Source organism: Nanorana parkeri, unplaced genomic scaffold (assembly GCF_000935625.1).
Source record: "Nanorana parkeri isolate BGI_ZX_2015 unplaced genomic scaffold, ASM93562v1 scaffold1248, whole genome shotgun sequence".
NCBI classification, from domain to species: domain Eukaryota; kingdom Metazoa; phylum Chordata; class Amphibia; order Anura; family Dicroglossidae; genus Nanorana; species Nanorana parkeri.
In genome coordinates this window covers 179,111-193,641 of record NW_017307516.1, presented here as the reverse complement: position 1 = coordinate 193,641, position 14,531 = coordinate 179,111, and the positions used below count along the sequence as shown (strand labels likewise).

Genomic DNA, 14,531 nt, shown 5'->3' with positions numbered 1-14,531 from the left:
TGGCTCTTGTCAGGAATTGTCGTATGTCATGAATGTGATCCGTGTCTCCGGATCGTGGTTGGGAGGATTGGGCTAAATTATAAAGTGCTGCGTAGTATTCCTGGAAACAGGTTGCTATCTCTGGAGGCGAGTGTTTTACTGCGGAAGGGGAACTTCTGATGCCATGTATGTGAGAGCTAAACTTCCTCGTACGGACTGCTCTGGCCAGGAGTCTACCACATTTATATCCTTCTGAGTAATAGTGTCCCGTGCGTAGGGTGAAGGCACGTCTAATCTTGGTCGTCAGGAGGTGCAATAGTTCCTGCCTGGTTTCCGTCAGTGCAAGTAAGTCGCGTTGAGCGAAGGATTCTTTGTGGGTCGTCTCTAGTGCGCGGAGTTTGGATTGAAGCGTCTGTATCTGTGCCAACCGTGCTTTCTTTAATTTCGCCGCTAGGGATATGATACGTCCCCTGATGAAGCATTTGTGTGCTTCCCAGGTAATCATGGGTGAAGTGTCGCCGGTCGCGTTAAAAGTGAAATACTCCTTTAAGTCTGTGGTGAGCGTGTCCACGTTGAGTGCATCTTTGAGTAGGGAGGAATTCATCCTCCAGGTGGATTGTCGCAAGGTCGGGGGGAGATAGAGAAAGTAGCCGAGATCGTTGCGTGATCGGAGGAGGCGATGTTCTCGATCGAGACGGACTGGAGTCTGGGCAGGTCTGTTTGGGTCACAAAAATGTAATCTATCCATGAGTACTTTGCGTGGATGTGGGAATAAAATGTGTAATCTCGACCAGTGGGATTTAAGATCCTCCAGGTGTCACAGAGCTGTAGTGAGGAGAGACGTTTTTTAAGGAATTTCAGGGTCCGGTATGGCAATGAGGACCTACTATCGGAAGTGTCAATCAGGGGGTCAAGGGGGGCCTTGATGTCGCCACCTAAAATTAACATGCCTTCCGCAAAATCAGAAAGTTCGGAAATGAATTTGGTTAAGAAAGCTGCTTGGCGTTTGTTAGGTGCATACGTAGAGGCTATCGTGATGGGGGTTTGGCCCAAGATACCCTTCAGGGCGATGTACCGTCCTTCGGGGTCAGTCAATGTTCCTTGGATTTGGAAGGGAACATGCTTGTGGAGAAGAATGGTTATCCCTCTGGACTTGTTGGAGGGGAGGAGGCATGGTAGGCCAAGTGGTAGTGGTGGTTGGTGAGGTTAGGGATTTTGTTGTGTTTGAAGTGTGTCTCCTGGAGCAGCGCTATGGAAGCTTTTTGTTTGTGTAAGTCCCCTAGGATTAAGGAGCGTTTTTCGGGAGCGTTAAGACCTTTTGTGTTGAGAGATACCACCTTCAGGTCAGACAAATCTCCCATTTTCGTGGGTCCAATCAGGTGGGGTGGGGGACGGGTGGGAAAGAGTCGGGGTAGTGGGAGTGGTGACGATAGGGACTAGAGCAACGATAAGTCCAGGATAACAGACAAGAAACCCCAGGGGTATCCTCGGTGACGCCGCACTAAGTGACGTGCGGTAGTACCGGGGTGTGGTGGAAGCGAAATTGGTAAGGTGGGGTATTTAGGGGGCGGTCCGGCCTGTGGTCGGTGTCGGAGGACCAGAGGGGTCGTAGGGCGAAGACCGCCGCACTTGGGGGGTGGGATCTATGTGTCGATGTGAGTACACAGATCAAATGGGAGAGTCTCCTTTAACACCCTACAACCCATCTAAAGCAGTCCGGTGTAGAGCTATGAGTAGCAGAGCGACATGGGGGGAGAGATGCGGGTGTGATATTCCCAATGTAATGGTACTTCGCCCCTGAAGAGAGCATTAGAAATCGAGTCTAACTAGTGGGGGAACTAACCAATGGGTAGAAGACATATGAACCTTGTAGTGGGGTGGTGAAACCATCAACACTCTATAATGTCCGCGGAGGTGGCTCGGTCCTTCCCCCAGACCCTTCATCGTCATGAGTGCTTCCAGCAGTGGAGTACTACAGGTTAGTATGATCACATACCGCTGCCATGGCAATGCATCGGTGGGTGTAGTAACATTCTGATGGAGTGACGAGCAAGGGATTATAGTCCGGGGGGCGGCGCGAGCCCTCTGTACAAAGTCCGCAAGTCACATTTCCGTCCGTTTTTTTCTTAACGGGCGGATGGCAAGAGGTTAAACAGTTAAATACAGAAGTCCGACGGGATTTTCCAACATGACAGAAAACAGTAGGTCAATAAAATCAACATTATAACAGTGATATAGGCCCTGAAAAATACTATTAGTGACAAGCTGGCAACCATGGGTTATCCCTCTCTAGCTGGGGTCACCTGTGTGGTGTGAGGGAGTCTTCGGGGCACATAAAAGATGGTTCTCGGCTTCTCCTGCTATTAGGGTGTGTGGAGGGGGGCAGCCAGGGTGAGTCTCAGGGTCTTATGTAGGGGGCTGACTGGGTAGGGACAATGAGAACAATTATAGTACAGCAATCAGGTTTAGCGTATATTGTATACTCATCTCTCCTCATGTCAGGTTGTTGCTTGTCACGATCATTCCCAGCCGATGATGGTCGTCTGTGCCAGCTTGAGGGGCAATAGGTCATAATATGGATTCGTGGTATGGCGGTAGCCGGGGTCCCATACCTGGTAGAGGGAAGTGGCGCGAAGACTATCAGGTATAAACCATGTGTGTCGGGCAACAGGAGGCAAGCTGGGTTCCACGTGATGATTCGGCGTGCGGGACAATGTAGAAGGGTGTCCGGTGGTCATGGTGGGGATCGCCAGCTTGAGGGGGCAACAGAATTAAACAGGGCTATACCTTGAGCTTCAGTAAGGGCGGTGCTCTCCATTAGGTAGATCTTCAGCCCGCGGAGGGGATTCAGCTGCTCGTGGTGTGGAGCGGTAAGGCTTGCTGCGTTTCGGGTCTGCCGGTGGTAGTGTTGAGGAGCGTCGGGTCATCCGATCGTGTAGACGAGTCGGGGATCTGCGGTGGAGGATTGGGTCTCAGATCCTCATACCAATCCTGGATCGTGACCGGAGGGAGATCCAACAAGGAGCAGAACGATTCCAGGTCATCAGGTGTACGCAGAGGCACTGTCTTCCCCTTGTGGGTGGCGGAAAGGCAGAAAGGGAAGCGCCAGCGATACACTATGCTATGATGGCGGAGGCATTGCAGCAGTGGGCGAAGTGGAGCCGTCGGATCTCTACATCTCTGGCCGCGCCAGCCTTCTCAGCCACGGTCATCCTGCGGCCTATGTCTCGGATGTCATCCCGTAATTCAGTCACCGCGGAGTGCAGGGTGGCTTTTATGTCTTCTGCGATGGGGGACAGGTCGGATCGAGTTGGGAGATGCTTGATGTACTCGTGCATAGACTCATCGTCTGGATCGGGTAGGGCAGGATGGGTCCTGCGAGAGGGGGCGTCAGCCATGTTGGGTGGTGGCGTCTCTGAGGCTCATGGCGCTGGGAGCGGAACATGTCCGGTACCTGCTTGTTTTGTTGGTTCCCTTGTGACGAGGGCACCTTCCCCGGGGGGTATTGCGGTCCAATCTTCCCCATGTCATCTGATCAGTTACCATAGAAGCTAATTTTGGGTTGCGGGTGGTCAGGAGCTCCGGAGTTAAGCGGCCATCTTGTTAGCCGCGGAAAACACGCCATGTGGTATGTTTTAAGACCACAGGACACAGTACTGTGATGATGTGATGGGGAGGACTTCCACTCACTTTGTATGCAATGGGTCAGGAAGTTTCACTCGCAATGCACACTGGTAAGCAGGGCCGGACTGGCCACAGGGCATGCCAGGCACTTGCCCGGTGGGCCGGGCAAAACACAATCAGCCTAATTGTGTTCAGGCCGATGCACTATGCCCGATGGCCTGCTCTGAGAGCTCCATTTATCAGAGAGCACAGAATGGCCACTCGGCCAGGCAAAGGAGATCTGCCCTGCCCCCATACCAGCTGACAGACCGAGCTGGGAGAACTGTGCAGGGCATGCGCTGTCCTGTGAAAGATCACAGAACGGAGTCCAGGAGAACGTGAGCTGACGGGGGAGGGGGCAAGGAAAATCTCCAGCAGAGTGAGGAGTGACCAGAGCGCCACCACACCATGCTGGACACATGGGGTGGGGGAAGGGGTTGGCCGGTCGGCACAGGAGCCAAAGTGAGGACACAAGAGCCAGGCACAGAAGACAAACTGAGGACTCACGGGCCAGACTGAGGGGAGACAACGGCAGGTCCACCATCAGGGGGGGTACAGCTGATACTCATATGAGGGGCCCAGGCCCTTTTATGCGTATCGGCTCTACAAGGGGCGGCATGGCAGAGGGAAGGGGTGGAGGCGGCTGGGCCCCAGGTGGGCTCTGTGTTGTCTCAGGTGGGTCCTAAGTCCGGCGCAAACTAAGCCCTGCGCCCGGCGCATTACCAGTCCCTGAGTCTGGCGCGTTACCAGTCCCTGAGTCCGGCGCCTTACCAGTCCCTGAGTCCGGCGCGTTACCAGTCCCTGAGTCCAACTTCTATACTGTTCTGCATTGCTGTATAATATATTACTGGGATTTGTAGTCTCTCTACAGCCGCTGCCATTCTGCATTTGAGTGTAAGCTCCTCTGTACAGAGACCAATGTGACTGGCTAAGTGTTCTCTGTATAGCACTGTGGTATATGTCAGTGCCAGGGGCAGACTGGCCATAGGGCATACTGGGCACTTTCCTGGTTGGCTGGGCCGAACACGATCAGCCTGATTGTGTTCGGCTCCGCCTGGCCCGCTATACCCGATGGCCTGCTCCGAGAAGTGCCAGCGCTTAGGCATAGGCAGCCGCCTGAGAGCACCGTGTGGGGCGAGGGGATGGGTGTGTGGCCGGGCTCGAAAAGGGAGCCCAAGAGTTCCGCAGAGCCCAATGCGCCATTGCGTTGCAGAGCCCTGAGTCCATTGCTTCGCAGAGCCCTGAGTCCATTGCTTCGCAGAACCCTGAGTCCATTGCACCATTTTGGTGCAGAGCTCTAAGTCCATTGCGCCTTTTCGTCGCTCAGTCCTGAGTCCATTGCGCCATTTCATCGCACAGCCCTGAGTCCATTGCACCATTTAATCGCACAGCCTAGAGCCCATTGTGCCATTTCATCACACAGCCCTGAGTCCATTGCACCATTTAATCGCATAGCCTAGAGCCCATTGTGCCATTTCATCACACAGCCCTGAGTCCATTGCGCCTTTTTCGCCGCAGAGCCCATTGCGCCGCAGTGCCCAGAGTCCATTGCGCCGCAGAGCCCAGAGTCCATTGCGCCGCAGAGCCCATAGTCCATTGCGCCGCAGAGCCCATAGTCCATTGCGCCGCAGAGCCCATAGTCCATTGCGCCGCAGAGCCCATAGTCCATTGCGCCGCAGAGCCCAGAGTCCATTGCGCCACAGAGCCCAGAGTCCATTGCGCCGCAGTGCCCAGAGTCCATTGCGCCGCAGAGCCCAGAGTCCACTGCGCCGCAGAGCCCAATGCGCCATTGCGTTGCAGAGCCCTGAGTCCATTGCTTCGCAGAGCCCTGAGTCCATTGCTTCGCAGAACCCTGAGTCCATTGCACCATTTTGGTGCAGAGCTCTAAGTCCATTGCGCCTTTTCGTCGCTCAGTCCTGAGTCCATTGCGCCATTTCATCGCACAGCCCTGAGTCCATTGCACCATTTAATCGCACAGCCTAGAGCCCATTGTGCCATTTCATCACACAGCCCTGAGTCCATTGCACCATTTAATCGCATAGCCTAGAGCCCATTGTGCCATTTCATCACACAGCCCTGAGTCCATTGCGCCTTTTTCGCCGCAGAGCCCATTGCGCTGCAGTGCCCAGAGTCCATTGCGCCGCAGAGCCCAGAGTCCATTGCGCCGCAGAGCCCAGAGTCCATTGCGCCGCAGAGCCCAGAGTCCATTGCGCCGCAGAGCCCAGAGTCCATTGCGCCGCAGAGCCCAGAGTCCATTGCGCCGCAGAGCCCAGAGTCCATTGCGCCGCAGAGCCCAAAGTCCATTGCGCCGCAGAGCCCAGAGGCCATTGCGCCGCAGAGCCCAGAGTCCATTGCGCCGCAGAGCCCAGAGTCCATTGCGCCACAGAGCCCAGAGTCCATTGCGCCGCAGAGCCCAGAGTCCATTGCGCCGCAGAGCCCAGAGTCCATTGCGCCGCAGAGCCCAGAGTCCAATGCGCCATTGTGTTGCCGAGCCCTGAGTTTATTGCGTTGGAGAGTCCTGAGTCCATTGTGTAGCAAAGCCCTGGGTCCAGTCCTAAGGGTAAGTAACATTATACTGTGAATCAGTGAAATGAATACTCATTGTAATTAGGAATGCACTGATACCAATACCAGTATTAGTATCGGTGCAGATACTGGGCATTTTCATGAGTAGTTGTACTTGTGAAAATGCCCCAATACCAGCACTTTAAAGTTTCAAGCTGAAGTGGCTGTTTTAGGTCCCTGGCTTGCTGGAGAACTCACAGCAGCCTTCCTGGTAACCACACGGTCCCTGTTTACAGTGCTTCTTCCAGCCCGTACATCACATCTTCCCTCTCCTAAGACCCTCTGCACCACTCCTGAGAATCTCCGCCCGAGACGTCAGGCCGGCACCCCAAAGCAGAGCAGCAGCACAAAGTATGTAGACAATGTATATACTATTATTCTGCATTGCTGTATAATGTATTGCTGGGATTTGTATTCTTCTATAGCCGATGGTATTATTCTGCATTGTTGTATAATGTATTGCTGGGATTTGTAGTTCTCTCTCGCTGATGGTATTATTCTGCATTGCTGTATAATGTATTGCTTGGATTTATAGTCCTTTACAGCTGATGGTTTTCTGCAATGCAGTATAATGTATTGCTCCGATTTGTAGTCCCGCTACAGCTTTGAGTCAGTGGCAGAACTACCAAGGGAGCACCAGTTGCAGTTGCCATGCTCCACCACTGTCCTAAAATCCTGTGTACACAGGTATGTAGTGTATTACACAGGTATGCAGTGCATTACACAGGTGTTGTTGTGGTCCGCCTATGTATGGAATTGGTGGGATTGTAGCGGTGTTGCTGCAGAACTCTGAGCGGCATTCTGGGAGCACTGACCTGTACAGCGTGCACTGGGTGTGGAGGACTGCTGGGGAGGCAGAGATCTGTTAAGGATATCACAAGATTTCTCTGTAGCAAGCTTCCTACCCTGTTTCCCCGAAAATAAGACCTACCCTGAAATTAAGACCTAGTGCCATTTTTGGGTATTGCTAAAATATAAGACCTACCCCATAAATAAGACCTAGTTGTGACCATTCCCAGGGCCGGTGGTGTCATAAGGGGGAACTTGAAGAACTGCGGGCGAGAATCAGCGGTGCCAACGAAGCTGGCGCTAGAGGAAGCGAGGCGGCAGCGCAGGGAGTAGAGCCGCATAAGCCGATGCCTCCTCTATAGCGCCGGCTCCTGTCACAGGCGGAGTGATACCAAATGCACTCCCCCTGTGAGGAATCCATAGTGAAAGCGCACTTCGCCATTTTGGATTATTTAATTTGGATTTGCATTAACTTTGGAGTGTTACACATAAAAGAAAAAAAAAATAAGACCTACCCCGAAAATAAGACCTAGTGTGTTTTTTTGAGCCAAAAACAATATAAGACAGTGTCTTATTTTCGGGGAAACACGGTATATTGTTGCAAGGCTTGTGTGTCAACTGTAGCGCTCCCGTACTTACCAGCAACTGGCCTTTGCCCTCAATTGCGCCTCATTGTTTGGCCCCGCCCCTCGGTTGCACCTGTGGGGCCTTCAGGGGTCACATGGTTGGGCTGCTCAGTCTAAAATGCCCGGGCCTATTTTTATTCCCAGGCCAGCCCTGCTGGTAAGGTATAATTATTATAAATATTGTAAAGTCTAACCACTGAACTAACAACAAAAACAAACCTTGTATCGTAGCCTAGAAGCATGGTGCACCTGTCAAAAAACTAAGGACAACACTGTATCTTTATCATTTAGGCATACGTATGAATATATTTTATTAAGTATACATGAAAAGATGTTACTCACCTGGATACTATTTTTAAACAGAAAGCCTGGCAAAGAGTATCCTTTCTTTTTATCTAAGGGTTCACTGAAGATTACAATTTGTTCAAAAAGAAACACCCGTCTTTCTTTACAGCAAGGCAAAAGTCCTGTGTCTTGATCTGAGACTAAAAATGTATCTTGAAGTAGAAGCTTTCCTTGGGCTAAAATTTTGCCCTGCTAAGAACAAGAGAAATGGATTACCATTTTACAACTGAAGCTGAAAACTTTGCATACCAAGCACAAAATGTAATGTTAACACCAGTTCTGGAACGCTGTGCATTGCAGTTTGCCATGTTTTTTTTTAAATTTTTATTAGCTTAAAATGGACTTACAGGTACATTTCAGTGCGTTTCCATGCGTATTTGATCCAGACCAGAGAAAACAAGCAGTATTTTTCTGGTCTGGACAGGAACAGACTGTGCTGGTGTGAACAGAGCCCGAAAATAATATAGGGATACAATGGGATGTTTTTTTTTGTCTGGGAACAAGCTGTTCTGGTCTGGACATGCTATGAACAAGCCCTAAACCTAACTATATAACCAAAGAAAAGGCAGACATGATTAAAAGCAGAATGCAAAAAATGTCACCTGGGCTATAAGACAATTGTCATATCCTCAAAATGTAAATTTTTAAAAGGCAAATTAGATATAGAAGGTCAACTGGAGAGAATTGTTTAGGTATGCACCCCAAGGGTATATAATTCTACCATAGGGTCCATTCACACCATATGTGTTGGAGCTGCGCTGGCCATTGTTTTCAGCATAGCCACAATGCAAGACAAGGACAATTTGAGGCAATATGCAAGACAAGGCAAATTCTGCCAATATGTATATTTGTTTATTTATCTTTTTAATGATGTTGATTTTTCATTTGTATTCTCCGGTTGTATTCTACTTAAAATTCTGATTGTGTAATAAAAATTTTGAATGGAAAAAAAAAAGAATGAAGAGACATGTGGATGAATCTTTAGGCATTATATGTAAAATGCCTAGGGGGACTAGAATCCACTTCTTCAGGGCTATTTCCATTTTGGACTTATGTAAAGACAGCTTAACAAATGATTCATAGAGGCCAAATAAATATTTTTAAGCAAATAAACCATTTATGTTGTACCAAGAGGGAACAAAAGAATAACCAGATAGGTTTTTCATTGGAGAGGATATTCCTTCACATGTGAGTGATGGTGGTCAATGAAAAATGAAAGTGAAGGAAAAAAGGGACACAGACAGCAATAAAAACAATTTTGTATTTAGTAAAGCAGGGAGAGTTAGAGCTTCTCTCAGTTTCTGTTGCTGTGTGTTTTCCAATTGGTGATATTCCCTGACTTGTTGTCCCAATAGTGGTGGTAGGGACCCAAACAGTAAAAAGCTTTACATACTGTACATATAATATAAATCAATAATAACATTACATCAAACCCTTGCAGTCGTCCAACGCTCATTACATCGTTGCACCGTTTTGGAACAAGAGAGATAACTTCAACAGCTTTCTATGGGGGGGAAAAAAACAAACACATATACTTGCCTGTAACAAAATGTTGAAACTTTGGGAAGACACATATTTTACATGGCACTACGTAAAAAAAGGCAGAAATGGTTTACAAAAACTGCTGTTTTTATAGTGCATTGGGAACACTTTACAGGCACATGGCTCCTAGGCAGAAGTGACTCAAATCAGCTTAGGCATTGCATAGAAGCCCTAATGGCCCATTCTCACCAGTCCTTTTTGTGCATTGCATTAATACATACGAGTTAATGGGCGCTATGTTGTACATTGCATTAAGATAGACCATTCAAAATAATGGGACTGCAAATGCATCAGAACAGACATCATTTTCCTCTGACACGTAGCACCATATGCACTGCAGTGTGTTGCCATGCATTGGAGGTACGTTGGGTTAATGTGTTGGCGTACTACTTACAAAGAATGCCACTGCATTAATGCATGCATTCCCACAACTGGAAAGGTGTGAATGGGCCCTCAATCTGCTAATCAATAATAAACCTTATTTCACAGTTAGGTGATATGAAAAAAGACAATAGCTATTAAAAACTCTAAAGGGATAATCTAAATATTTTTGTACACATCTATAAAAATATACCTTTTAAGTAAAATACTTTCAGGCAAACGTTTATGCAATTAATGTAATATAATAGCTTCCACAAAAAAAGGCAACATTTCTTCATTAGTTATGGATTTTTATATTTTGCTGAACATTGCATTAGTTTAGACATCACATCATTGCTAGTCTTTTCTTACATCTCTGAGGTAGTTTTGTACAGAGGGCACCCTCAACATGACAGCAGAGAATAAAAGCTGGCTGCTTACTGAACCAAAAATGTAATTTTATAGATGCTTAATTGCAAAAAAAACACAAAAAAACAGTCACTCATCCTTGTACTGTTCTAACTTCTGTTACAGCCATATATTTAAATAGACTCATCAGTCCATAGCACCTGGTGCCATTTTTCCGCACGCCAGTTCTTGTTTTTCGGTGCATAGGTACATTGCTTGGCATCCATGTCAGAGGCATAGCTTTTTAGCCGCAAATCTTCCATGAAGACCATTTCTGACCAGACTTCTCTCAACTGTTGAAGGGTATACCAGGGTTCCACTGGTTTTTGCCAGGTCTGAGCTGATGGTGCCATTGGGCATCTGATTGCGAAGGAAGTCAGCATGTTTCCTTGGCCAAAAATGCCCTTTTGGTCCTCTGCATGACTGTTTCTGTGCGCTTCTGCAGAAGAACTTGATCAGCACATTTAGGAACTGCTGTTAAGTCGTATTGCTATGACCACCTTGCCACTGTGTAAGACCTTTTTTTACACTGAACTATCTTCAGTGACCCCAACTTGTTAGTAGAGTATGGCCCTTTACATACTGCGCATAAAAACTCACTTCAATGCATTGAAAATGCATGTGTGTTTACATGTGTTAAAATGCCTTTTTATGTTTGTTTTTTTAATGTAATTTTGCATGCATTTTAATGTAATCTATTATCAAGCCTTTTTTTGGTCCTATTTTTTGGATGGGTCAAACTTTTTTTTTTTCCTTCAGTTGTTTTATGTTGTGTTTACATGTGTTCATGGGTGGTGCACTACATTATAATGCATACTGTACATGCTACATTTTAACATAACTGAGTGCAATGCACACCTGCACAGTGTTGTGGTAGGAAAGAGGCACATAGAAACTTTTATTTAGTTAACACAATTAACAATTTTCTAAGTGCATACATAGAATAAAACCTAAATCAAATGAATATTTGGTGTGTCCGCCTTTTGCCTTTAAAACAGCATCAATTCTTACAGGTACATTTGCACCAGATTACAGCTAGATCACACCATGTGCAGTGAATGGTGCTTTTCTCACACTGAATCAACATAGGTCATTGCAAGGGCCTACAACCAGAAGCAGGAAGCTTTGATTGCCAACCATTGCCGCCACTGGGAGGCATGTAAAAAGGTCAGAAAGAAATAGGCTCCTTTACACCAGCTGTGCTGGGCAGTCCCGATGCAAGAACAAGGCACTGGGTTGGGGTGGGCTGAAAAACTGTATGACATGTATTTTTGTGCAGTACATTCTGATGAGCGGTGCATCACAAAGCACTGCAGCACATAATATTATGGGATGCACTGATACCACTTTTGTAAGACCGAGTACCGATACTTTTTATCAAGTACTCACCGATACCAATTACCGATACTTTTTCTTAAAGGGACAGTTCACATTTTTTCTAAAGCAATACAAAATCATGATTTTAGGTCAGTTTCTTAATATTATGAAGAACATGAACATGAAATGAATATTTATCATGCCATTGCTAACTAAGGCTTGTATCCCCCTAGTGGGGAAAATAGATGAGAACATGTCCAGACTCCAGAACAGTGTATCATTTTATAGTGTGGCACAGCTATATCCAATTCTGCTTTGCCTGGCTTTATATTATAAGAACTTTATAATATAAAGCCAGGCAAAGCAGAATTGGATATAGCTGTGCCACACTATAAAATGATACACTGTTCTGGAGTCTGGACATGTTCTCATCTATTTTCCCCACTAGGGGGATACAAGCCTTAGTTAGCAATAGCATGATCTAAATATTCATTTAATTTCATTATTCAATGTCTTTTTTTTATATTATAAATGTTATATGTATAAAAAAAAAAGACATTGAATAATGAAATGAAAATTTAGATCATTTCCTGACTGGTGAGGAAGCCTGTCAATCATCCAATCGGTGGGAGAAGAGGTCAGAATGGAGCAGATGACTGAGGACTTGGAGGAGGAGTTCGCGGCCATCTTGTTTCATTGAAGACGCGATGGAGGTCCTGTGTGCGGCGGTTTTGTGTCCCTAAAGATGGCGGACGCGGCACAGGTACTCGTTTTTTGTATCTGAGTATTTGCACGAGTACGGGTGTGAGTTCTCCAGCAAGCCAGGGACCTAAAACAGCCACTTCAGCTTGAAACTTTAAAGTGCTGGTATTAGGGCATTTTCACAAGTACAACTACTCATGCAAATACTCGGTATCGCCGCCGATACTGATGCTTGTATCGGTGCATCCCTAATACTATTACATACAAGTTGTAAAAAAAGGCAGCACTGTGATGTGTTTTAACAATGCAGCACACAGCAGCCTCTAACTGTCAGGTCAGCAGTCTTTCCCATGATTGTGATTCCTACTGAACCAGACTGAGAGACCATTTAAAGGATCCCTTTGCAGGTGTTATTGCTTAATTAGCCGATTAGAGTGGGACTTTTTGAGCCTAGAATATTGCACCTTTTCACAATATTCTAATTTTCTGAGATTGTGGATTTGGGGTTTTCATGAGCTGTAAGCCATAATCATCACAATTATGACAAATCACGGCTTGAACTATCTTGCTTTGCATGTAATGAGTCTAGCTCATATATTAGTTTCACATTTTAAGTTGCATTAGTGAAATAAATGAACTTTTGCACGATATTCTAATTATTCGAGTTTCACCTGTATATGCCTCGTTTCTATGTTGGCATAAATGCTTTTAGTTATTTTATTCTCAGAATTTATACACTATATGAATAGTTGTGTGTGTGACCAACATCTCCATAACAAAGTATCTACACTTTTTTTTTCATATGTCATACCAGTACTCCCAAAATATAATATATTATGTTTTAATGATAAAGGTATTCCAAGATCAATGAAGACTGGGGGGAAAAAACATTTCCTTCTAAGACAAATTATTTATTTCCTGTAAAATATAAAGGAATGCAATTTTCAAGTACCCAAATTCCATTGATTAAATTATATTCACCAGGCACAATCAAATATATGCTGGGGTTTCCAGAAAGTGAAATGATCATTCATACATATTTGGTGGAAGTATGATTTAATAAAAACTAGAAAAACTAGGGGGCTTTATCCTTTACAGCAGCATATATCAGGGTAATCTTTCCAAAACTATGAAAGTGGCCCCTGTTCCAAGACTATATTTCCTCTGCAAAAAATAATAATCTTGAGATTGAAGATAGGCAATTAATTCTAAAACACTGAACAACTCCAACTTTGCCTTCTTTAGTTAAATATGTAGAATCATTATATGAAATCAATCAAATGGAGAGTGTAATATTTCGTGAAAAAGATGCTACTATCTGAATGCTATACAGCAAGATTTAAAAGTGTAGTTTTTGGATCTGGATAAAGTTTTAGATAAAGTGGGGTAAGTGCAATTATGCAGATTTCATATCCACCAAGGCCAGGAAATCTCCTGATGGACAGAAGCAATAAGAGGCCTTGACGATTCCATCCAGGACTAGCAAGTTCAAATGAAAACATTTGCAGCTGAGAGATCCAAGATAGCATGGTAGTGATTCCACATCCAACTGGTAGAATTTAGTGAACATGTGAACAGAAGACCAGGTGGCGGACTTACAAACCTGCAGAGCAGAAGCTTGATGTTAAAAAGCCCAAGAGGCACTGAGAGATGTAGTAGAGTGTGCCTTCACAGAAAAAGGCAGAGCCCTACCTTTCATCAGCATAGGCCTGCACAATGACCTGTCAAATGGTGAGAGAAGCAGGAAACCCCCTGCGACGTCCTTCAGGAAGAGACAATCTGATTACTGAATGAGGCCATAAGTGTGAGATTAGCTCAGACAGCCAGAACCACAGCAACCTCTTGGAGCAGGACAAAATGGAGGAAGCACAATGTCTCGATTAGGTTAGATGAGGACACCACCTTAGGCAAAAAGGAATCTGACCCATGAAAACTGTCATGGGTGCTGCAAACTTCTCCTTGCTAAGGAAGGAAGAGTGAAGTACCCCTGATTACAACAGACTTACTGGGAAATGGAGGTGAGCTGAAAGGTTGCGTTAACATCCCCCTTGCCCATTAGTAGCAGTGGAGCCTCCAATCCCTTTTCCACATCCCTCTGCATATTGAATCCAGCATTGTGAGTGGCCCTGCAAAAGAAAGAACGGACCAGCAAAAATGTCTATGCTGAAAGGCACTCCATGGGTCCTCCAGATAACTCCAGAGCCCCTCAAAACCTGGCCAGAAAGCCCAAAAAAC

General features: G+C 46.2%; 1 protein-coding gene across 1 annotated transcript in view; it reads right to left on the bottom strand.

Moving 5' to 3' along the window:
• Positions 1-14,531, bottom strand: part of LOC108797234 (triple functional domain protein-like) — a gene marked incomplete at its 5' end in the record, with an annotated part of 228,203 nt that overhangs the window by 42,270 nt on the left and 171,402 nt on the right. Inside the window, 2 exons of the mRNA XM_018568804.1 lie at positions 7,965-8,156; positions 9,394-9,471. Of these exons, the coding sequence (XP_018424306.1) occupies positions 7,965-8,156; positions 9,394-9,471 (270 nt within the window). The remainder of the gene's footprint in view (positions 1-7,964; positions 8,157-9,393; positions 9,472-14,531) is intronic.